This window comes from Agelaius tricolor, unplaced genomic scaffold, assembly GCF_023055355.1.
Source record: "Agelaius tricolor isolate 1412-34295 unplaced genomic scaffold, bAgeTri1.0.p SCAF_104, whole genome shotgun sequence".
Lineage (NCBI taxonomy): Eukaryota > Metazoa > Chordata > Aves > Passeriformes > Icteridae > Agelaius > Agelaius tricolor.
This window is the reverse complement of record NW_027269364.1, coordinates 340,203-364,735: the sequence shown is the minus strand read 5'-3', so window position 1 is coordinate 364,735 and position 24,533 is coordinate 340,203. Positions and strand designations below refer to the sequence as shown.

At 56.5% G+C, this 24,533-nt stretch overlaps 1 protein-coding gene across 2 annotated transcripts; it reads right to left on the bottom strand.

Moving 5' to 3' along the window:
- Positions 1 to 15: 15 nt before the first annotated feature.
- Positions 16 to 24,339, bottom strand: CDK16 (cyclin dependent kinase 16). 2 transcript variants are annotated; one of them, XM_071419291.1, is made up of 17 exons: positions 24,178 to 24,339; positions 23,028 to 23,145; positions 21,491 to 21,615; positions 20,661 to 20,762; positions 20,119 to 20,175; positions 19,463 to 19,577; positions 18,530 to 18,624; positions 16,725 to 16,787; positions 12,301 to 12,424; positions 10,324 to 10,444; positions 6,412 to 6,509; positions 5,979 to 6,084; positions 4,679 to 4,721; positions 4,381 to 4,471; positions 2,642 to 2,719; positions 992 to 1,039; positions 16 to 401 (listed from the first exon to the last, which is right to left on the bottom strand). In XM_071419291.1, exons 2-16 carry the CDS (start codon positions 23,134 to 23,136, stop codon positions 1,002 to 1,004), a joined length of 1,365 nt encoding a protein of 454 aa, XP_071275392.1. In that variant the 5' UTR covers positions 23,137 to 23,145; positions 24,178 to 24,339; the 3' UTR covers positions 16 to 401; positions 992 to 1,001. The 2 variants fall into 2 exon arrangements, with proteins under 2 accessions (XP_071275392.1, XP_071275390.1); XM_071419289.1 differs by lacking the exon at positions 24,178 to 24,339 and adding an exon at positions 23,227 to 23,321 and having other exon boundaries at positions 23,028 to 23,176.
- Between the last annotated feature and the right edge of the window lie 194 nt (positions 24,340 to 24,533).

Below are 24,533 nucleotides of genomic sequence, written 5' to 3'. Positions count from 1 at the left end.
GGGGAGGGGCCGATATAGACTCTGATTTATAATATTGCCTTGAAAAAATAAAACTCGACGTAAATTGGGCGGGGGAAAAACCCCCCAAAAATGGGGGGGACCCCAAAAAATGGGGAGGGGGAACCCCAAAAAAAATGGGGGGGGACCCCAAATCTCCCCCCCAGACCCCCCCACAATGGGGGTCCCAGTGAAACCCCCCCCCCCAAAATCCAGCAGCAGTTCCTTGGGTGGGGGGGGGGTTTAGGGGATTTTTTGGGGGGGGGTCAGCAGTCCAAGGACCCCCCCCCCCCTCCCCCACGAGGAGTTTTGGGGTGACCCCAAAGTCCTGGAGGTTTTTTTGGGGGGGACCCCAGCCCCGAATCTGGGGGGTCCTGGGGGGGGGCGCAGCAGCGATCCGGGGGCTGTGGGGAGAGGAAGGAGTTAAAAAATGACCCCAAAAAGATGAAAATTCCCCCCAAAATTTATCCCTCCCTTTTTAGGGACCCCTCCCTGAAATTTTTGGGGGGCGGGGGGGGGGGTCAGAACCCCAAATTTCAAATGGGGGCGGCTCCGGTTTTGGGCGGTTCCAATTCCAAGGCGGGGGGGGGCTCCTGAATTTTTATCGTTTTTGGGATTTTGGGGGGTGGGCTCATTTTTGAGGGGGTGTTGGGGGTCATTCCACAATGATGCCCCTCCCAAATTTTGGAATCCCAGATTTTTGGGGGCTGATCCCAGATTTGGGGATTTTGGGGGAGCTGACCCCAGATTTTGGGGGCCTGATTTCAGATTTTGGGGATTTTGGGGGGGCTGACCCCAGATTTTGGGGATTTTGGGGGAGCTGGCCCCAGATTTTGTGGGGCTGATCCCACATTTTGGGGATTTTGGGGAGCTGATCCCAGATTTTGTGGGGCTGATCCCAGATTTAGGGGATTTTGGGTGATTGACCCCAGATTTTGGGGGGGCTGATCCCGGATTTTGGGGAGCTGATTTCAGATTTTGGGGGGGGCCTCACCTGCTCAACATCAGAACTCGGTGTCGAGCACCCGGAAGGCGGAAGAACCTGTAGGGGAAAAAAAGGGGTCAGGAAACGCCCCAAAAACCCCAAAATCACCTCAGAAAAACCCCAAAATCACCTGGAAAAAAAGCCCAAAACTACCTCAAAAATAACCCACAAACCACCTCAAAACTACCCCATAAACACCGCCAAAAAAACCCCAAAATCATCTCAAAAAAAACCCCAAAACCACCTTAAAAATGTCCCATAAACACCCCCCAAAAAAACCCAAAACCACCTCAAAAAAACCCCAAAAATCATCTCAAAAAAAAAAAAAAACCCAAAACATCTTAAATCTACCCCATAAACAACCCCAAGAAAAACCAGAATCACCTCAAAAACACCCCAAAACCACCTCAAAAATACCCCACAACCACCCCCAAAAAACCCCAAAACCACCCCAAAATTAACCCCCCTTGAAAGCCCAAAACACCTTAAAAACAGCCCAAAAATCCCCCAAAATGACCCCAAAAACACCCCAAGGAAAAGGGTGTGGGGGGCAGGGGGGTTTTGGGGTTCAGGATTTTTGGGGTTTAGGGTTTTTAGGGTTCAGGGTTTTTGGGGTTCAGGTTTTTGGGGTTTAGGGTTTTTTGGGTCCCACCTGTGGGGGGCAGGAGGTTTTTGGGGTTCAGGATTTTGGGGTTTGGGGGTTTTGGGGTTCAGAGTTTTTGGAGTTCAGGTTTCTGGGGTCCCACCTGTGGGGGGCAGGGGGGTTTTGGAGTTCAGGTTTTTGGGGTTCAGGGTTTTTGGAGTTCAGGGTCTTGGGGTTTTTGGGGTATTTGGGGTTCAGGTGTTTTTGGGGTTCAGGGGTTTCTGGGGTTCGGGGGTTTTTGGGGTTCAGGGTTTTGGGGTTCAGGGTTTTTGGGGTTCAGAGGTTTTGGGGTTGGGGGTTTTGGGGTTCAGGGTATTTGAAGTTCAGGGGTTTTGGGGTTCAGGTTTTTGGGGTTTTTGGGGTTCAGGGTTTTTGGGGGTTTTGGGGTATTTGAGGTTCAGGATTTTGGAGTTCAGGTTTTTAGGGTTCAGGATTTTGGGGTTTAGCGTTTTTGGGGTTCAGGGTTTAGGAGTTCAGGTGTTTTTGGGGTCCCACCTGTGGGGTTCAGGTGTGTTTGGGGTTCAGGTGGATTTGGAGGTTCAGGTTTTTGGGGTTCAGGGTTTTTGGAGTTCAGGGTTTTAGGGGGTCAGGATTTTGGGGTTTAGGGTTTTTGGAGGTCAGCATTTTTGGGGTCCCACCTGTGGGGGGCAAGGGGTTTTTGTGGTTCAGTTTTTGGAGTTCAGGTTTTTTGGAGTTCAGAGTTTTTGGGGTTCAGGTGTTTTAGTGGTTCAGGGTTTTTGGGGTTCAGGTGTTTTTGGGATTCAGGGTTTTTGGGGGTTTTGGGGTATTTGAGGTTCAGGATTTTGGGGTTCAAGGTTTTTGGGCTCAGGGTTTTTGGAGTTCAGGGTTTTTGGGGTATTTGGGGTTCAGGGTTTTTGGGGTTCAGGTTTTTGGGGTTCAGGTGTTTTTGGGGTCCCACCTGTGGGGGGCAGGGGGTTTTTGGGGTTCAGGATTTGGGGGTTTTCGGGGTTTTTGGGGTTCAGGTTTTTGGGGTTCAGGTGTTTTTGGGGTCCCACCTGTGGGGGGCAGGGGCCCCGTGCGCAGCCCCGGCTCCTTCTGCAGCTGAATCTCCTTCAGCGCGAAGATGGACGTGGCTGGAGGGGGCGGGGAAACCCCAAATCAAGGGGTGTGGCCAGCCCAAGCCACACCCATAGAAAACCACACCCTTGATTTGCATAGCCCCACCCACCAGTGATTAAGCCTCGCCCATTCAGCCACACCCACAGCACAGCTCCACACATTGAAATGCCCCATGCAGATAAGCCCCACCCACTCTAAGCCACACCCACTCTAAGCCACACCCACTCTAAGCCACACCCACACAGCCCCACCCTCTCAATGCCCCACCCCCAAAACCCCACCCATGTGAAGCCCCACCCCCAATGACAACGCCCATTAAGCCCCACCCCCACTGCACCCCACCCTTCCAATGCCACACCCATGTGAAACTCCACCCCAATGCCACACCCATGTGAAGCCCCGCCCAGTGCCAAGCCGTGGAAACTCCGCCCCCCTTGCCGTACCCATATTAAGCCCCGCCCCCATTGCCACACCCATGAGTCCCCTCCTCCAGTGCCACACCCATCCCAATGCCGCACCCCAAACCCTTCCCCATTGGCACCACCCTCCCTATGCCACACCCACATCCTCATGAGGCCCCGCCCAGTGCCACACCCATGCAAAGCCACACCCCTAGTGCCACACCCATGGAAATTCTGCCCCCAGAGCCACATCCAAAGCCCCACCCCAGAGCCACACCCATGTGAAGCCCCGCCCCAAATCCCACATCACCTTCCCAATGCCCCACCCATGCAAAGCCCCGCCCCCAATGCCCCACCCATGCAAAGCCCTGCCCCATTGCCAAACTCTCACCAAGCTCCACCCCCAGGGCCAGACCCATGTGAAGCCCCGCCCCCAATCCCACATCACCCTCCCAATGCCCCACCCATGCAAAGCCCCGCCCCCAGTGCCACACTCATGGAAACTCCGCCCCCAGTGCCACACCCATGCAAGCCCCGCCCACTGCTTTACCCTTGTGACGCCCCGCCCCAGAGCCACACCCATGTGAAGCCCCGCCCCAGTGTCACACCCATGGAAACTCCACCCCCAGTGCCACATCCAAAGCCCCAAACCCAGGGCCACACCCATGCGAAGCCCCGCCCCATTTCCAAACCCTCACCAAGCCCCACCCCCAGGGCCACACCCATGCAAAGCCCCGCCCCATTGCCAAACTTTCATGAAGCTCCACCCCCAGGGCCACACCCGTGTGAAGCCCCGCCCCAAACCCCACATACCTCCCAATGCCCCACCCATGCAAAGCCCCGCCCCCAGTGCCACACTCATGGAAACTCCGCCCCCAGTGCCACATCCAAAGCCCCACTCCCAGTGCCACACCCATGTGAAGCCCCGCCCCAAATCCCACATCACCCTCCCAAAGCCCCACCCATATGAAGCCCTGCCCCATTGCCACACCCATGTAAGCCCCGCCCAGTACTTTACCCTTGTGAAGCCCCGCCCCATTACACCCTTGCAAGCCCCGCCCCAGAGCCACACCCATGTGAAGCCCCACCCCAAATCCCACACCACCTCCCAATGCCCCACCCATGCAAAGCCCTGCCCCCAGTGCCACATCCAAAGCCCCACCCCCAGAGCCACACCCATGTGAAGCCCCGCCCCCAATCCCACATCACCCTTCAAATGCCCCACCCCCTTGGCCCCGCCCCCTTGGCCCCGCCCCCCGGCCCCGCCCACTCACTGTCGGGCAGGTTGCTGACGCGCGGCCCCAGGCAGCTGAAGAACGGGTGTCCCATGGCCTCCGCCGCCGGCACCCGCCGCCGCCCCTCGAACTGCCCCGCCCCCGTCAGGCCACGCCCACCCGTGGGACACACCCACGAATGGGCGTGGCTACCCAAATCCCCGCCCTCAGTCATCAAAGGGGCGTGGCTGCACCCCCCACCCCCTCCCAGGGAGCCACGCCCATGGAAGGAGGAGGGGGGGTGGGGTGGGGGTGTGGCCAAAGGGGGCGGGGCCAGCGCAGGCCACGCCCAGCTCACCTGCAGCAGCTGCCCCAGGAGGTCGGCGCCGTCCTGGTCCAACCTGAGGGGACAAAGGGACTCAGGAGCCACCAACGCACCTGGGGGACAGGGAGAGCCCAGAGGGGACAGGGACAGGGGACAGGGACAGGGACAGGGACAGAGGCAGGGGACAGGGACAGGGACAGGGACAGGGGACAGGGACAGCCCAGAGGGGACAGGGACAGGGACAGGGGACAGGGAGAGCCCAGAGGGGACAGGGACACCCCATGGCCCAGGTGCCACCCATGCGCCACCACTATGGGACAAGTGCCACCCTATGGGACAGGTGCCAACCCACAGGACAGGTGCCACCCATGCGCCACCCTCAAGGACAGGTGCCATTCTATGGGACAGGTGCCACCCCCATGGGACAGGTGCCACCACAGGACAGGTGCCTCCCCCAGCCCAAGTGCCACCCTGCTGTCCCCTGTCTGTCCGTCTGTCCCCTGTCTGTCTGTCCCCTCTATTCCCTGTCTGTCCCCTCCCTGTCTGTCCCGTCTGTCTGTCCCCTGTCCGTCTGTCCCCTGTCTGTTCCCTCTCTCCCGTCTGTCTGTCCCTGCTGTCCCCTGTGTATCCCCTGTCTGTCTGTCTATCCCCTGTCTGTCTGTCTATCCCCTGTCTGTCCCCCCCCATCTGTCTGTCCCCTCCGTGTCCGTCTGTCCCGTCTATCTGTCTGTCCCGTCTATCCACTGTCTGTCCCCTCCCTGTCCGTCTGTCTGTCCCCTGTCCTGTCTGTCCCCCGTCTGTCCCATCTGTCCCCCCCCGTCTGTCTGTCCCCTGTCCGTCTGTCCCCTCCCTGTCCGTCTGTCCCCTGTCTGTCTGTCTGTTCCCTCTGTCCCCTCTCTGTCTGTCCCCTGTCCGTCTGTCCCCTCCTTGTCCATCTGTCCCCTGTCTGTCTGTTCCCTCTATCCCCTGTCTGTCTATCCCCTGTCTGTCCCCACCGTGTCTGTCCCCTGTCCGTCTGTCCGTTCCCTCTGTCCCCTGTCTGTCCCATCCGTCTGTCCCCTGTCTGTCTATCCCCTGTCCGTCTGTCCCCTGTCTGTCTGTCCCCTGTCTGTCTATCCCCCCCCCGTGTATCCCCTGTCTGTCTGTCCCATCTGTCCCCTCCCTGTCTGTCCCCGCCGTGTCCGTCTGTCCCCTGTCCATCTGTCCCCTGTCTGTCCGTCTGTCCCCTGTCTGTCCCCTGTCTGTCTGTCCCCTGTCTGTCCCCTCCCTGTCCGTCTGTCCCCTCCCTGTCCGTCTGTCCCCTCCCCTCCCTGTCCGTCCGTCCGTCCCTGACCGTGGCGCGTGCTGCCGCAGCCCCTCGGGCGGGTACTGGGGGTATTTGTGTGCCCGGAACTCGGCGTTGGCGCCAATGCCCGGCCACGTCTCCTCCGTCGGGGTCCCTAAAAAGGGGGGGACACGGGGGGGGGGGGGGGGGGAGAGGAGCTCAGCACCCCCAGATCTGCCCCAAACCCACCCAGATCTGCCCCAAACCCACCCAGATCTGCCCCAAACCCCCCAGATTTACCCAAATTCTCCTGGATTTGCCCCAAATCCCCCAATCTGCCCCAAATCCCCCCAGATCTGCCCCAAACCCTCCCAAATCTGCCCCAAACGCCCCAAATCTGCCCCAAACCCCCCAAATTTCTCCCAAATTCCCCCAAATCCCCCCCAGATTTCCCCCAACCCCCCAATTTTCCCAAATCCCCCGTTTTTCGCCCCAAACGCACCGAGCAGGCGGAAGATGAAGTGCAGCTGCTCCTCCACGGTGGCCCCGGGGAACAGCGGCCGCCCCGTCACCATCTCCGAGAAGATGCAGCCAACCCCCCTGCCAAGGAGACCCCAAAAAACCCCAAAATTTACCCCAAAATTACCCCCAAAATTACCCCAAAATTATCCCGAAATCCCAAACTGACCCCCCTGCCAGGGAGACCCCAAAAACCCCAAAATTTACCCCAAAATTACCCCCCAAAAACCCAAAATTACCCCAGACTGACCCCCCTACCAGGGACACCCCAAAAACCCCAAAATTACCCCAAAATTACCCTCAAAATTACCCCAAAATTATCCTGAAATCCCAAACTAACCCCCCTGCCAAGAAGACCCCAAAAACCACAAATTATCCCCAAAATTACCCCAAAATTACCCCAAAGTTACCCCAAAATTACCCCAAAATTCCAAACCGACCCCCCTGCCAGGGACACCCCAAAAACCCCCAAAATTACCCCCAAAATTACCCCAAAGTTACCTCAAAATTATCCCGAAATCCCAAACTGACCCCCCTGCCAGGGAGACCCCAAAAAACCCCAAAATTACCCCAAAATTACCCCGAAATCCCAAACTGATCCCCCTGCCAGGGACACCCCAAAAACCCCAAAGTTACCCCAAAATTACCCCAAAATTACCCCAAAGTTACCCCAAAATTACCCCGAAATCCCAAACTGACCCCCCTGCCAGGGAGACCCCAAAAAACCCCAAAATTACCCCAAATTTTACCCCAAAGTTACCCCAAAATTACCCCAAAATTCCAGACTGACCCCCCTGCCAAGGAGACCCCAAAAAACCCCAAAATTGCCCCGAAATCCCAGACTGATCCCCCTGCCAGGGAGACCCCAAAAAACCCCAAAATTACCCCAAAATTACCCCAAAGTTACCCCAAAATTCCCCCAAAATTCCAGACGGACCCCCCTGCCAAGAAGACCCCAAAACCCACAAATTATTCCCAAAATTACCCCCAATTTTACCCCAAAGTTACCCCAAAATTACCCCAAAATTCCAGACTGACCCCCCTGCCAAGGAGACCCCAAAAAACCCCAAAGTTACCCCAAAATTACCACCAAAATTACCCCAAAATTACCCTGAAATCCCAAACTGACCCCCCTGCCAGGGACACCCCAAAAACCCCAAAGTTACCCCAAAATTACCCCCAAAATTATCCCGAAATCCCAAACTGACCCCCCTGCCAAGGAGACCCCAAAAAACCCCAAAATTACTCCCAATTTTACCCCAAAGTTACCCCAAAATTCCAGACGGACCCCCCTGCCAAGGAGACCCCAAAAAACCCCAAAATTACCCCAAAATTATCCCGAAATCCCAGACTGATCCCCCTGCCAGGGAGACCCCAAAAAACCCCAAAATTACCCCAAAGTTACCCCAAAACTACCCCCCAAAACCCCAAAATTATCCCCAAAATTACCCCTGGGAATCCCAAAATCCCAGACTGACCCCCCTGGCAGGGAGACCCCAAAAAAGCCCCAAATTTACCCCAAAATTACCCCCAAAAAACCCCAAAATTATCCCCAAAATTACCCCTGTGGGACCCCCAAAATCCCCAAGTCCCTCCCAGTAAGCCCCAGTAATTCCCAGTAAATCCCAGTGAATCCCAGTGATTCCCAGCGAATCCCAGTGTCCCTCACAGTAAATCCCAGTAAATCCCAGTAAATCCCAGTAAATCCCAGTAATTCCCAGTGATTCCCAGTAAAGCCCAGTGATTCCCAGTGAATCCCAGTAAATCCCAGTGATTCCCAGTAAAGCCCAGTAATTCCCAGTAAATCCCAGTGCCCACCACATGTACTCTGTAGACCCCAGCAGGATGTGCCCGTCCCAGTGCCCCCAATGCCCATCCCAGTAAATCCCAGTGTCCCCAGTGCCCCTCCCAGTCCCTCCCAGTCCCTCCCAGAGCCCCTCCCAGTCCATCCCAGTAAATCCCAGTAATTCCCAGTCCCTCCCAGTCCCTCCCAGTATTCCCAGTGCCCACCACACGTTGATCTGGGTGCTGTACTCGGTGGAGCCCAGCAGGATGTGCCCATCCCAGTGAATCCCAGTAAATACCAATGCCCCCAATGCCCATCCCAGTCCCTCCCAGTGCCTCCCAGAGCCCCTCCCAGTAAATCCCAGTAAATCCCAATGCCTCCCAGTGCCTCCCAGTATTCCCAGTGCCCACCACACGTCTATCTGGGTGCTGTACTCTATAGACCCCAGCAGGATGTGCCCGTCCCAGTAAATCCCAGTGAATCCCAGTAAATCCCAGTGCTCCCAGTGCATCCCAATGCCCCCCGTGCCCATCCCAGTGCCCCCAGTACCCATCCCAGTCCCTCCCAGTCCCTCCCAGAGCCCCTCCCAGTAAATCCCAGTCCCTCCCAGTCCCTCCCAGTGCCTCCCAGTGCTCCCAGTGCCCACCACATGTCGATCTGGGTGCTGTACTCTGTGGAGCCCAGCAGGATGTGCCCATCCCAGTGCCCATCCCAGTAAATCCCAGTGCCCCCAATGCCCATCCCAGTCCCTCCCAGTGCCTCCCAGTCCCTCCCAGAGCCCCTCCCAGTAATTCCCAGTCCCTCCCAGTGCCCACCACACGTCGATCTGGGTGCTGTACTCTGTAGACCCCAGCAGGATGTGCCCATCCCAGTGCCCCCAATACCCATCCCAGTAAATCCCAGTAAATCCCAATGCCCCCAGTGCCCCTCCCAGTCCCTCCCAGTCCCTCCCAGTCCCTCCCAGTGCCTCCCAGTGCCTCCCAGTGCCCATCCCAGTAATTCCCAGTTGCTCCAGTGCCCACCACACGTTGAGCTGGGTGCTGTACTCGGTGGACCCCAGCAGGATGTGCCCGTCCCAGTAAATCCCAGTCCATCCCAATGCCCCCAGTGCCCCCAATGCCCCTCCCAGTTCCTCCCAGTCCCTCCCAGTTCCTCCCAGTCCCTCCCAGTGCCTCCCAGTGCCTCCCAGTGCTCCCAGTGCCCACCACATGTCGATCTGGGTGCTGTACTCCGTGGATCCCAGCAGGATGTGCCCATCCCAGTACCCATCCCAGTAAATCCCAGTAAATCCCAGTGCCCCCAGTGCCCCTCCCAGTCCCTCCCAGTGCCTCCCAGTGCTCCCAGTGCCCACCACATGTCGATCTGGGTGCTGTACTCCGTGGATCCCAGCAGGATGTGCCCATCCCAGTAAATCCCAGTGCCCCCAGTGCCCCTCCCAGTCCCTCCCAGAGCCCCTCCCAGTCCATCCCAGTAAATCCCAGTCCCTCCCAGTGCTCCCAGTGCCCACCACATGTCGATCTGGGTGCTGTACTCGGTGGAGCTCAGCAGGATGTGCCCATCCCAGTGCCCCCAGTAAATCCCAGTCCCTCCCAGTCCCTCCCAGAGCCCCTCCCAGTAAATCCCAGTGAATCCCAATGCCCCCAGTGCCCATCCCAGTCCCTCCCAGTCCCTCCCAGTATTCCCAGTGCCCACCACATGTCGATCTGGGTGCTGTACTCGGTGGAGCCCAGCATGATGTGCCCATCCCAGTGAATCCCAGTGAATCCCAGTCCCTCCCAGAGCCCCTCCCAGTCCATCCCAGTGCCCCCAGTACCCATCCCAGTAAATCCCAGTAAATCCCAGTGCCCCCAGTGCCCCTCCCAGTAAATCCCAGTCCCTCCCAGTCCCTCCCAGTCCCTCCCAGTGCCCCTCCCAGTAATTCCCAGTCCCTCCCAGTGCCCACCACATGTCGATCTGGGTGCTGTACTCCGTGGATCCCAGCAGGATGTGCCCATCCCAGTGCCCATCCCAGTAAATCCCAATGCCCCCAGTGCCCATCCCAGTGAATCCCCAGTCCCTCCCAGTAAATCCCAGTCCCTCCCAGTGCCTCCCAGTGCTCCCAGTGCCCACCACATGTCGATCTGGGTGCTGTACTCGGTGGATCCCAGCAGGATGTCGGGCGGGCGGTACCACAGCGTCACCACCTCGCTCGAGAACGTCTTGGTGGGGATGGACTTGGCACGGGCCAGGCCTGGGGGGCAAAAAGTGGGGGGCAAAATGGGGTCAGGGGGGCAAAAAATGGGGTCGGGGGGGGCAAAATGGGGATCAGGGGGGCAAAATGGGGATCAGGGGGGCAGAAAATGGGGTCATGGGGGGCAGAAAATGGGGCTGGGGGGGGCAAAATGGGGTCAGGGGGGCAAAATGGGGATCAGGGGTGTCAGGAAATGGGGTCCTGGGGGGGGTTTGGGGAGTTCTGAGAGGTTTTTGGGGGTCCCAGGAGAGGTTTATGGGATTTTGGGGGGATTTTATGGGGTTTTGGGGGGGGGGGGGTTTGGGGTTCCAGGTCAGGTTTTTGGGGTTCCAGGTCAGGTTTTTGGGGTTCCAGGTGAAGTTTTTGGGGGTTCCAGGTGAGGTTTTTGGGGGTTCCAGGTCAGGTTTTGGGGTCCCAGGTCAGATTTTTGGGTCCCAGGTGAGGTTTTTGGGGTGCCCTGACCAAAATCTGCCAGTTTGAGGTCACTGTGGTGGCTGAGCAGATCCTGGGAAGGTTTATGGGGTCTTGGGGGATTTTATGGCTTTTTGGGGTTTTCTGATGGGGTTTTGAGGGGTTTTTGGGGTCCTAGGTGAGGTTTTTGGGGGTTCCAGGTCAGATTTTTGGGTCCCAGGTGAGGTTTTTGGGGTTTTTGGGGTGTCCAGACCAAAATCTGCCAGCTTGAGGTCACCCCAAAGTCTGAGCAGCCCTGGGAAGGTTTATGGGGTCTTGGGGGTTTTTATGGGTTTTTTGGGGTTTTCTGATGGGGTTTTGTGGGGTTTTTGGGGGTCCTAGGTCAGGTTTTTGGGTCCCAGGTGAGGTTTTTGGGGTCCCAGGTGAGGTTTTTGGGGTTTTTGGGGTGTCCAGACCAAAATCTGCCAGTTTGAGGTCACCCCAAAGTCTGAGCAGATCCTGGGAAGGTTTATGGGGTCTTGGGAAGGTTTATGGGGTCTTGGGGGTTTTATGGCTTTTTGGGAGTTTCTGATGGGGTTTTGAGGGGTTTTTGGGGTCCTAGGTGAGGTTTTTGGGGTCCCAGGTGAGGTTTTTGGGGTGCCCTGAGCAAAATCTGCCAGTTTGAGATCACCCCAAAGTCTGAGCAGCCCTGGGAAGATTTATGGGGTCTTGGGGGTTTTTATGGGTTTTTTGGGGTTTTTTGATGGGGTTTTGTGGGGTTTTTGGGGGTCCTAGGTGAGGTTTTTGGGGTTCCAGGTCAGGTTTTGGGGTTCCAGGTGAGGTTTTTGGGGTCCCAGGTGAGGTTTTTGGGGTTTTTGGGGTGTCCAGACCAAAATCTGCCAGTTTGAGGTCACCCCAAAGGCTGAGCAGCCCTGGGAAGGTTTATGGGGTCTTGGGAAGGTTTATGGGGTCTTGGGGAGTTTTATGGCTTTTTGGGGGTTTCTGATGGGGTTTTGAGGGGTTTTTGGGGTCCTAGGTGAGGTTTTTGGGGGTTCCAGGTCAGATTTTTGGGTCCCAGGTGAGGTTTTTGGGGTTTTTGGGGTGTCCAGACCAAAATCTGCCAGCTTGAGGTCACCCCAAAGTCTGAGCAGCCCTGGGAAGGTTTATGGGGTCTTGGGGGTTTTTATGGGTTTTTTGGGGTTTTCTGATGGGGTTTTGTGGGGTTTTGGGGGGTCCTAGGTCAGGTTTTTGGGTCCCAGGTGAGGTTTTTGGGGTCCCAGGTGAGGTTTTTGGGGTTTTTGGGGTGCCTTGACCGAAATCTGCCAGTTTGAGGTCACTGTGGTGGCTGAGCAGATCCTGGGAAGGTTTATGGGGTCTTGGGGGTTTTTATGGGTTTTTTGGGGTTTTCTGATGGGGTTTTGAGGGGTTTTTGGGGGTCCCAGGTGAGGTTTTTGGGGTGCCCTGACCGAAATCTGCCAGCTTGAGGTCCCCCCGGCGGCTGAGCAGGAGGTTCTGGGGTTTGAGGTCGCGGTGCAGAACCTTGTGACGGTGACAGAAGGCGAGACCCCGCAGGAGCTGGAACAGGAACAGCTGCACCCCAAAAAAATGGGATTAGAATGGACAGACAGACAGACAGACAGGGACAGATAGACAGACAGGGACAGGGACAGACAGACAGGGACAGACAGGGACAGACAGACAGGAACAGCTGCACCCCAAAAAAATGGGATTAGAATGGACAGACAGACAGACAGGGACAGACAGACAGGGACAGACAGGGACAGACAGACAGGGACAGATAGACAAGGACAGACAGGGACAGACAGGGACAGACAGGGACAGACAAGGACAGGGACAGACAGACAGACAGGGACCCCGCAGGAGCTGGAACAGGAACAGCTGCACCCCAAAAAATGGGATCAGAACCCTGGGACGGACAGACAGACAGACAGACAGGGACAGACAGGGACAGACAGGGACAGACAGACAAGGACAGACAGACAGGGACAGGGACCCCGCAGGAGCTGGAACAGGAACAGCTGCACCTCAAAAAAATAATGGGGTCAGAACCCAGGGACGGACAGACAGACAGGGACAGACAGACAGGGACAGACAGGGACAGACAAGGACAGGGACAGACAGACAGGCACAGACAGGGACAGACAGACAAGGACAGACAGACAGGGACAGGGACCCCGCAGGAGCTGGAACAGGAACAGCTGCACCCCAAAAAAATAATGGGGTCAGAACCCAGGGACGGACAGACAGACAGGGACAGGGACGGACAGACAGGGACGGACAGACAGACAGACAGACAGACAGGGACAGACAGGGACAGACAGACAGACAGGGACAGACAGGGACAGACAGACAGGGACAATCCCAGTCCCTCTGTGGCTCCTAAACCTCCCTGGGAAACACCAGAGACCCCCAAAATCCCCCTAAAACCCTCCCCAAACCCCCCAAAATCCCATAAAAAACCCCAAATCCCACCCTGACGTTGTGCATGCTGATAACCCCAAAATCCCCCCCAAAATCCCCCCAAAATCCCACTAAAATCCCCTCAAAACCACCCAAAATCCCCCAAAATTTACCCAAACACCCCAAAATCCCCTGAAATTACCCCAAAATCCCCCGAAATTACCCCAAACCCCTCACCCTGACGTTGTGCATGCTGATGACCCCAAAATCCCCCCCAAAACCCCCCTCAAACATCCCCAAAATTTCTCTAAAATCTCCCTAAACCCCCCAAAATTTACCCAAACACCCTAAAATCCCTGAAATTACCCCAAAATCCCCCGAAATTACCCCAAAATCCCTGAAATTACCCCAAAATCTCATAAATCCCCCAAAACCCCTCACCCTGATGTTGTGTATGCTGATAACCCCAAAATCCCCCACAAAACCCCCCTCAAACCTCCCCAAAATTACACTAAAATCTCCCTAAATCCCCCAAAATTTACCCAAACACCCCAAAATCCCTGAAATTACCCCAAAATCCCCCAAAATTACCCCAAACCCCTCACCCTGATGTTGTGCATGCTGAAAACCCCAAAACCCCCCCAAATCCCCAAAATTTCTCTAAAATCTCCCTAAACCCCCCAAAATTTACCCAAACACTCCAAAATCCCTGAAATTACCCCAAAATCCCCCAAAATTACCCCAAACCCCTCACCCTGACGTTGTGCATGCTGAAAACCCCAAAACCCCCCCAAATCCTCCCCAAAATCCCACTAAAATCCCCTCAAAACCACCCAAAATCCCCCAAAATTTACCCAAACACCCCAAATCCCCTGAAATTACCCCAAAATCCCTGAAATTACCCCAAAATCACCCCAAACCCCTCACCCTGACGTTGTGCACGCTGATAACCCTAAAACACCCCCAAAACCCCCACAAACCTCCCCAAAATTTCTCTAAAATCTCCCTAAACCCCCCAAAATTTACCCAAACACCCTAAAATCCCTGAAATTACCCCAAAATCCCCCGAAATTACCCCAAAATCCCTGAAATTACCCCAAAATCTCATAAATCCCCCAAAACCCCTCACCCTGATGTTGTGTATGCTGATAACCCCAAAACACCCCCAAACCCCCCCAAACCTCCCCAAAATTCCCCAAAATTTCTCTAAAATCTCCCTAAATCCCCCAAAATTTACCCAAACACCCCAAAATCCCTGAAATTACCCCAAAATCCCCCAAAATTACCCCAAACCCCTCACCCTGACGTTGTGCATGCTGAAAACCCCAAAACCCCCCAAAATCCCCCCCAAAATCCCACTAAAATCTCCCTAAACCACCCAAAATTTACCCAAACACCCCAAAATCCCTGAAATTACCCCAAAATCCCCCGAAATCACCCCAAACCCCTCACCCTGCTGTTGTGCATGCTGATAACCCCAAAACCCCCCAAAATCCCCCCCAAAATCCCCTCAAAGCCACCCAAAATCCCCCAAAATTTACCCAAACACCCCAAATCCCCTGAAATTACCCCAAAATCCCTGAAATTACCCCGAAATCACCCCAAACCCCTCACCCTGACGTTGTGTATGCTGATAACCCCAAAATCCCCCCCAAAACCCCCCCAAACCTCCTCAAAATTCCCCAAAATTTCTCTAAAATCTCCCTAAATCCCCCAAAATTTACCCAAACACCCCAAAATCCCTGAAATTACCCCAAAATCCCCCAAAATTACCCCAAACCCCTCACCCTGACGTTGTGCATGCTGATAACCCCAAAACCCCCCAAAATCCCCCCCAAAATCCCCTCAAAACCACCCAAAATCCCCCAAAATTTACCCAAACACCCCAAATCCCCTGAAATTACCCCAAAATCCCCCGAAATTACCCCAAAATCCCCCAAAATTACCCCAAACCCCTCACCCTGATGTTGTGTATGCTGATAACCCCAAAATTCCCCCCAAACCCCCCCAAACCTCCCCAAAATTACAATAAAATCTCCCTAAATCCCCCAAAATTTACCCAAACACCCCAAAATCCCTGAAATTACCCCAAAATCCCCCGAAATCACCCCAAACCCCTCACCCTGACGTTGTGCATGCTGATAACCCCAAAACCCCCCAAAATCCCCCCCAAAATCCCACTAAAATCCCCTCAAAACCACCCAAAATCCCCCAAAATTTACTCAAACACCCCAAATCCCCTGAAATTACCCCAAAATCCCTGAAATTACCCCGAAATCACCCCAAACCCCTCACCCTGATGTTGTGTATGCTGATAACCCCAAAACACCCCCAAAACCCCCCCAAACCTCCCCAAAATTCCCCAAAATTTCTCTAAAATCTCCCTAAATCCCCCAAAATTTACCCAAACACCCCAAAATCCCTGAAATTACCCCAAAATCCCATAAATCACCCCAAACCCCTCACCCTGACGTTGTGCATGCTGAAAACCCCAAAACCCCCCAAAATCCCCCCCAAAATCCCACTAAAATCTCCCTAAACCACCCAAAATTTACCCAAACACCCCAAAATCCCTGAAATTACCCCAAAATCCCCCGAAATCACCCCAAACCCCTCACCCTGACGTTGTGCATGCTGAAAACCCCAAAACCCCCCCAAATCCTCCCCAAAATCCCACTAAAATCCCCTCAAAACCACCCAAAATCCCCCAAAATTTACCCAAACACCCAAAATCCCCTGAAATTACCCCAAAATCCCTGAAATTACCCCAAAATCACCCCAAACCCCTCACCCTGACGTTGTGCACGCTGATAACCCTAAAACACCCCCAAAACCCCCCCAAACCTCCCCAAAATTCCCCAAAATGTCTCTAAAATCTCCCTAAATCCCCCAAAATTTACCCAAACACCCCAAAATCCCTGAAATTACCCCAAAATCCCTCAAATTACCCCAAAATCTCATAAATCCCCCAAAACCCCTCACCCTGATGTTGTGTATGCTGATAACCCCAATACACCCCCAAAACCCCCCCAAACCTCCCCAAAATTCCCCAAAATTTCTCTAAAATCTCCCTAAATCCCCCAAAATTTACCCAAACACCCCAAAATCCCTGAAATTACCCCAAAATCCCCCAAAATTACCCCAAACCCCTCACCCTGACGTTGTGCATGCTGAAAACCCCAAAACCCCCCAAAATCCCCCCCAAAATCCCACTAAAATCTCCCTAAACCACCCAAAATTTACCCAAACACCCCAAAATCCCTGAAATTACCCCAAAATCCCCCGAAATCACCCCAAACCCCTCACCCTGATGTTGTGCATGCTGATAACCCCAAAACCCCCCAAAATCCCCCCCAAAATCCCCTCAAAACCACCCAAAATCCCCCAAAATTTACCCAAACACCCAAAATCCCCTGAAATTACCCCAAAATCCCCCAAAATCACCCCAAAATCACCCCAAACCCCTCACCCTGACGTTGTGCATGCTGATGACGTTCCCACAATCGTCCAGGTACTGCTTCAGGTCCCGGTCCTGGGCAGAGCAGAAAATCCCAAATTTGGGGGTGAATTTTGGGGTGAACTTGGGTGAATTTTGGGTGATTTTGAGGTGAATTTTGGGGTGAATTTGGGTGGATTTTGGGGTGAATTTTGGGTGATTTTGAGGTGAATTTTGGGGTGAATTTGGGTGGATTTTGGGGTGAATTTTGGGTGATTTTGAGGTGAATTTTGGGGTGAATTTGGGTGGATTTTGGGGTGAATTTTGGATGAATTTTGGGGTCCTGGGTGAAATTTGGGTGATTTTGAGGTGAATTTTGGGGTGATTTTTGGGTGGATTTTGAGTGAATTTGGGGTGATTTTGGGGTAAATTTGGGGTGATTTGGGGTGATTTTGGGGTGGTTTTTTGTGTGATTTTTGGGGTGATTTAGGGATGAATTTGGGATGATTTTTGGGGTGATTTTGGGGTGGATTTTGGGGTGATTTTGGGGTGAATTTGGGGTGGTTTTTGGTGTGATTTTTGGGTGGATTTTGGGGTGAATTCTGAGGTGAATTTTAGTGAATTTGGGGTGATTTGGGGTGGATTTTGGGGTGATTTTGGGTGAACTTTGGGGTGAATTCTGAGGTGAATTTCAGGGTGAATTTTGGGGTCCCGGGTGAATTTTGGGTGATTTTGAGGTGAATTTTGGGGTGAATTTGGGGTGGATTTTGGGGTGAACTTGGGGTGATTTTGGGGTGGGTTTTTGTGTGATTTTTGGGTGGATTTAGGGATGAATTTGGGATGGATTTTGGGGTGATTTGGGGTTATTTTGGGGTGATTTTGGGGTGGATTTTGGGGTGATTTTGGGGTGAATTTTGGTGTGATTTTTGGGTGGATTTTGCGTGAACTTGGGGTGATTTTGGGGTGGTTTTTCGTGTGATTTTTGGGGTGATTTAGGGATGAATTTGGGATGATTTTGGGGTGGATTTTGGGGTGATTTTTGGGTGATTTGGGGAGGATTTTGGGATGATTTTGGGGTGATTCTTGGGTGGATTTTGGGGTGATTTTGGGGTGAATTTGGGGTGGTTTTTGGTGTGATTTTTGGGTGGATTTTGGGGTGATTTTGAGGTGAATTCTGAGGTGAATTTCAGTGAATTTGGGGTGGATTTGGGGTGGATTTTGGGGTGATTTTGGGGTGATTTTGGGGTGGGTTTTTGTGTGATTTTTGGGTGGATTTTGGGGTGATTCTGGGGTGAATTTGGGGACATTTTGGGGTGATTTTTGGGCGATTTGGGGCGGATTTTGGAGAGAACTTGGGGTTGAATTTCAGGCTGGATTTTGGGGTGATTTTGGGGTGGATTTTGGGGTGAATTTGGGGTGATTTGGGGTGGATTTTGGTGTGATTGTTGGGTGGATTTTGGGGTGATTTTGGGGTGATTGTTGGGTGGATTTTGGGGTGAATTTGGGGTGAATTTGGGGTGGATTTGGGGTGATTTTGGGGTGGATTTTGGGGTGATTTAGGGATGAATTTGGGGTGATTTTTGGGTGGATTTTGGGGTGATTGTTGGGTGGATTTTGGTGTGATTGTTGGGTGGATTTTGGGGTGATTTTGGGGTGATTGTTGGGTGGATTTTGGGGTGATTTTTGGGGTGATTTAGGGATGAATTTGGGGTGATTTAGGGATGAATTTGGGGTGATTTTGGGGTGGATTTTGGGGTGAATTTGGGGTGATTTAGGGATGAATTTGGGGTGATTTTGGGGTGGATTTTGGGGTGAATTTGGGGTGATTTGGGGCTCACCAGGTACTCGAAGACCAGCGTCAGGCACTGCGGCGTGTGCACGATGTCGTGCAGCGTCACCACGTTGGCGTGCTTGAGATCCCGCAGCAGGGACACTGCGGGGACATGGGGACATTGGGGACATTGGGGACACTGGGGACATTGGGGACAGGGGGGCATTGGTCCCTCCATGTCCCCCCAGTATCCCCTGAGTCCCCCCATGTCCCCTTGTCCCTCTGTCCCTGCTGTGTCCACCAATGTCCCCCATGTCCCCCATGTCCCCCTGTCCTTCCGTGTCCCCAATGTCCCCCTGTCCGCAATGTCCCATGTCCCCTCCATGTCCCCCATGTCCCCAGTGTCCCCCATCCCCAATGTCCCCTGTGTCCCCCTGATGTCCCCAATGTCCCCAGTGTCCCCACCCTCTTGGATGGCCGTGCAGGCTGTGTCCCCCCAGTGTCCCCAATGTCCCCCTCAGTGTCCCCAAATGTCCCCACCCTCGCGGATGGCCGTGCAGGCTGTGTCTCCCCAATGTCCCCTCAGTGTCCCCAATGTCCCAAATGTCCCCACCCTCGCGGATGGCCGTGCAGGCTGTGTCCCCCCAGTGTCCCCAATGTCCCCCTCAGTGTCCCCAAATGTCCCCACCCTCTTGTATGGCCATGCAGGCTGTGTCTCCCCAGTGTCCCCAATGTCCCCCTGAAGTCCCCAGTGTCCCCTCAGTGTCCCCACCCTCATGGATGGCTGTGCAGGCTGTGTCCCCCTGATGTCCCCAATGTCCCCTTGGTGTCCCCAATGTCCCCAAATGTCCCCACCCTCTTGTATGGCCATGCAGGCTGTGTCCCCCCAGTGTCCCCCCAGTGTCGCCAATGTCCCCAAATGTCCCCATCCTCGCGGATGGCCATGCAGGCTGTGTCTCCCCAGTGTCCCCAATGTCCCCAGTGTCCCCAATGTCCCCACCCTCGCGGATGGCCGTGCAGGGCGCCCCCTCCTCGTGCTCCAGCCGGATTTCCTTCAGCGCCACCAGGTTCTCGGTCAGTTTGCTGCGGCCCTTGTACACCGTGGCATAGGTACCCTGGGGACATGGGGACACATTGGGGACATCAGCAGGGACACCTGAACACCGTGGCATAGGTACCCTGGGGACACGGGGACACATTGGGGACATCATCAGGGACAGCATCAGGGACACCTGTACACCGTGGCATAGGTACCCTGGGGACAGCAGGGGACATTGGGGACATCAGCAGGGACACCTGTACACCGTGGCATAGGTACCCTGGGGACACGGGGACACATTGGGGACATCATCAGGGACATGGGGACATCATCAGGGACACCTGTACACCATGGCATACATGCCCTGGGGACATGGGGGCACACTGGGGACATGGGGACATCATCAGGGGACAGCAGGGACAGCAGGGACACGGGGACACGAAGGGATTTTGAGGTGATTTTGATGGGGTTTGGGGCATGGGGACCTCAGGACAATGGGCACAGAGAGGGGACACAGGTGACAGGTGACGCACAGGTGACAGCACAGGTAACAGGTGACAGGTGACACAGGTGACACACAGGTGACACAGGTGACACAGGTGACACAGGTCCCTCACCTCTCCCAGTTTGTCCAGTTTCACGTAGGTCTCCAACTTCCCGAAGCCGATTTCAGACTGAGGGGAGAGGAGGGGACATCATTACTGGGAGAACTGGGAGAGCTGGGGGGACCCCGCCCTCCCGCTCTGTACTGGTCTGTACTGGTTTATACTGGCCTATGCTGGCCTATACTGGCCCACACTGGTCTATATTGGCCCATACTGGTTTATACTAGTCTATACTGGCCCGTACCAGTTTATACCAGTCTATACTGGTTTATAGTAATCTATACTGGTTTATAGTGGTTTATACTGGTCTATAGTGGTCCGTAATGGTTTATACTGGTCTCTAGTAGCACATATTAGTCTGTACTGGTCTATACTGGTTTATACTGGTCTATGCTGGCCCATACTGGTCTGTACCGGTCTGTGCTGGTTCATATGGGTCTGTACTGATCTGTATTGGTCTATACTGGTTCATACTGGTCTATACTGGTCCATACTGGTCTGTACAGGTCTGTACTGGTCCATACTGGTCCATACTGGTCCGTACTGGGACTCACCAGGGAGACGCGGCGCAGGCGGCGGCTCAGGGGCCCCGGCAGCCCCAGCCCCCCCTCGGGCAGGCGGGTGTCAGCGGGCAGGGACAGGCGCTTGGTGACATCCTGGGGACAGGGACAGGTCAGCCCAGTTCATCCCAGTTCAGCCCAGTGCCCTCCCAGTTCATCCCAGTTCATCCCGGTGCCCTCCCAGTTCAGCCCCAGCCCCTCCCCTCAGGCAGGGACAGGCGCTTGGTGACATCCTGGGGACAGGGGACAGCTCACACCAGTGCTCCCAGTGCCATCCCAGTGCTCCCAGTCCCTCAAGTCCCTCCCAGTCCCCCCAGTTTCCCCAGTCACTCCCAGTCCCTCCCAGTATGCCCAGTATCCCCAGTCCCCCCAGACCCTCCCAGTCCCTCCCAGTCCCCCCAGTATCCCCACTCCCCCCAATCCCCCCCAGTCCCTCCCAGTATCCCCAGTCCCTCAAGTCCCTCCCAGTCCCCCCAGTTTCCCCAGTCACTCCCAGTCCCCCCAGTTTCCCCAGTCCCTCCCACTCCCCCCAGTCCCTCCCAGTCCCTCCCAGTCCCCCCAGTCCCTCCCAGTCCCTCCCACTCCCCCCACTCCCTCCCAGTCCCCCCAGTATCCCCACTCCCCCCAATCCCCCCCAATCCCCCCCAGTCCCTCCCAGTCCCTCCCAGTATCCCCAGTCCCCCCAGTCCCTCCCCGTCCCCCCAGTATCCCCAGTATCCCCAGTATCCCCAGTCCCTCCCAGTCCCCCCAGTATCCCCAGTCCCTCCCAGTCCCCCCCAGTCCCCCCCAGTCCCTCCCAGTCCCCCCAGTGTCCCCAGTGCCACCTCGCAGGCTCCGTGCCGCGGGTGCTGCCGCAGCCTCACGGGTGACGCCACCTCCTCCGAGGATGTCCCCGAGGGGGGGTCGCTCTCCCCGTCCGACCCCATCCGGGCCTCGTCCCCCCCCGGCTCTGGGGACACAGAGAGAGGGGGGGGTCAGGGACCCCAAAATATCCAAAATATCCCAAAATACCCCAAAAAACACCCCAAACTCAAGGGAAACCTTGGGACTCCTCAGTGTCCCCAAGCTGTCCCCAAAGCCCCTCCCCAGGGACCCCCCCAAAGTCCCCAAGGACCCCCACCATGTCCCCAAGGACCTCCCAAAATCAAGGGACCCCCAAACCCCCCCAAAATCAAGGGACCCCCAAAGGAGCCCCCAGGGACCCCCCCAATGTCATCGATGTCCCCCCCAATGTCCCCAAGGACCCCTCCATGTCCCCAAGGACCTCCCAAAGTCCCCAAAATCAAGGGACCCCCAAAATCAAGGGACCCTCAAAGGACCCCCCCAAAACCCCCCAGGGACCCCCCCAATGTCATCGATGTCCCCCCCAATGTCCCCAAGGACCCCCCCAGAGTGTCCCCAAGGGAGTCTCCAATGTCCCCAAGAGCTCCCCAAGGGACACCCCGAAACCCCAGGGACTCCCCAGTGTCCCCAAGGACCCCCCCAATGTCCCCGCAGTGTCCCCACAAGCCCCCCAAGGGACACCCCCAAACCCCAGGGACCCCCCCTCAATGTCCCCAAGGACCCCCAAAACCCCCCCAATGTCCCCAAATGTCCCCAGGGCTGCCACACCCTGCCCCCAATTTGGGGACACGGAGGTGACGCGGGGACAGAGCACAGGTGGTGGCACCGGGGACAGGTGGTGGCACCTTGTGGGGGGCACAGGGGACAGGACACGGGGACAGATGGACGGACACGGGGGGGGGGACAGGGGACAGATGGGGAGGGGGGGACACGTGGGGGTGGGGGGGGACAGGAGGGGACCCCCGGCTCTTAAAGGGACAGGGACCCTCTTAAAGGGACAGGCACCTCAAAATGTGTCCCCCTGGCTTCTTAAAGGGACAGGTACACTGTAAAAAGGCCAGGTACCCTCTTAAAGGGACAGGCACCTCAAAATGTATTCCCCCCCCCGGCTTCTTAAAGGGACAGGCACTCTCTTAAAGGGCCAGGCACCTCAAAATGTGCCCCCTCCCCCAACCTCTTAAAGGGACAGGAGACCTCTTAAAGGGGCAGGTACACTGTAAAACGGCCAGGAAGCCTCTTAAAGAGACAGGCACCCTCTTAAAGGGACAGGTACCCTCTTAAAGGGACAGGTACCTTCTTAAAGGGACAGGCACCCTCTCAATTTCCTCCCCACCACCCCCAAAGCTTTTAAAGGGCCAGGCACCCCCAACCCTGCCCCCCCTTCTTAAAGGGACAGGCATCCTCAACCCGCACTGTCTTAAAGGGCCAGCTCCCTACTTTGGGGGGGGCGGGGTCGGCTCCAGGGGGCGGGGCCGGCTCCGGGGGGGGCGGGGCTCCCCTTAAAGGGCCAGCGCTCACCGCTGTCGCTGCCGGCGCCATCGCGGGGGTCCCCCAGGGCCTTGTCGGGGGCGCGGCCGCCCCGCAGCGTCATGGAGAGCTGGCGCTTGATCTTCTTCATCCGGTCCATGGCCCTGCCCTGCGGGGCACCCGAGCGTGGGCACACGCACCTGGGCACAGCTGGGCACAGCTGGGCACACCTGAGCATGGGCACGCGCACCTGGGCACAGCTGGAGCCACCCTGCACACCTGGGCACACCTGGGGTCACTGCACACCTGAGTGTACCTGAGCGTGGGCATGCACACCTGGGCACAGCTGGGCTCAACCTGCACACCTGAGCACCCCTGCACACCTGGGCACACCTGGGGTTCACTGCACACCTGAGTGCCCTGTGCACCTGGACACCTGAACTCACTGCACACCTGAGTGCCCGGCACACCTGGGCACACCTGGACACAGCCTCAATACCTGGGGTCACTGCATATCTGAGCCGTGGGCACAGCTGGGCACACCTGGAGCCACACCTGGGCAAAGGTGGGGTCACTGCGCACCTGGGCACAGCCTCAACACCTGGGGTTCACTGCACACCTGAGTGCCCTGCACACCTGGGCACACCTGGGCACAGCTGAGGCCACACTGAACACCTGGGGCCCACCCTGAACACCTGAGCACCCCCTGCACCCCGTGCACATCTGGGCACACCTGGGCACAGCCTGCACACCTGAGCAGCTCCTGCACGCTTGGGCACAGCCGAGGCCACACTGAACACCCGAGCACACCTGGACACACCTTGCACACCTGGGCACACCTGGGCACAGGCTGGGCCTACTGCACACCTGGGCACCCCCTCACACCCGGGCAAACCCGAGCACACCTGGGCACACCTGGCACCCCCTCACACCTGGGGACACCTGGACACACCTGGCACTCCCTCACACCTGGGCACATCTGGGCACACCTGGCCCCTCCCCATCCCCTCCCCCACACCTGGGCCCCCCCCGGTGCCCCCCCCTCCCCCCGGTGGTGCCGCGCGTGCCCCGAGGGGGCGTGGCCTCCTCCCCTGCCCTCCTCTCCCCCCCCCCGCTGCCCTCACGGCGGCCCCGGTGATTCCCGGGATGTTCCCGGTGATTCCCGGGACGTTCCCGGCGCTCCCGGGGCGGTTCCCGTTACCGGCTCAGCGGCGCGGAGCCTCCCAGAAATCCTCGGCCATGGCGGGGCCGGGCCCGACCCCGCGGGGGCTCCGGTGGGGCCGGGCCGGGCCGGGCCGGGCGGGAGCGGCGGGAGCGGCGGCGGCGGCGGCGCAAGATGGCGGCTGGGCGGGGCCAAGTGACGTCAGCGCTAGGGGCGGGGCGAGGGGCGCGTGGGGCGGGGCTAAGCGGAGAGTGACGTTAGGGTGAGGGGCGGTGCGAGAGAGCGGGAGGGGCGGGGTTAAGCAGCGGTGACGTCATTGTGGGGCGGGATAACGCGCTGGAGGGGCGGAGCTAAGTGAGGAGTGACGTCAGCGCAAAGGTTGGGAAAGGAGGGGT

Excerpts from the sequence above, each read along its gene's own strand:
- CDK16 (XM_071419289.1), bottom strand. The coding sequence starts at position 23,306 with ATGCCCACGCTCAGGTACACTCAGGTGTGCAGTGACCCCAGGTGTGCC. Across the intron at positions 23,177-23,226 it reads GTGGCTCCAGCTGTGCCCAG|GTGCGTGTGCCCACGCTCGG; the intron begins GTGCGCGTGCCC and ends AGCTGTGCCCAG. Across the intron at positions 18,625-19,462 it reads CTGCACGGCCATCCGCGAGG|TGTCCCTGCTGCGGGATCTC; the intron begins GTGGGGACATTG and ends ATGTCCCCGCAG.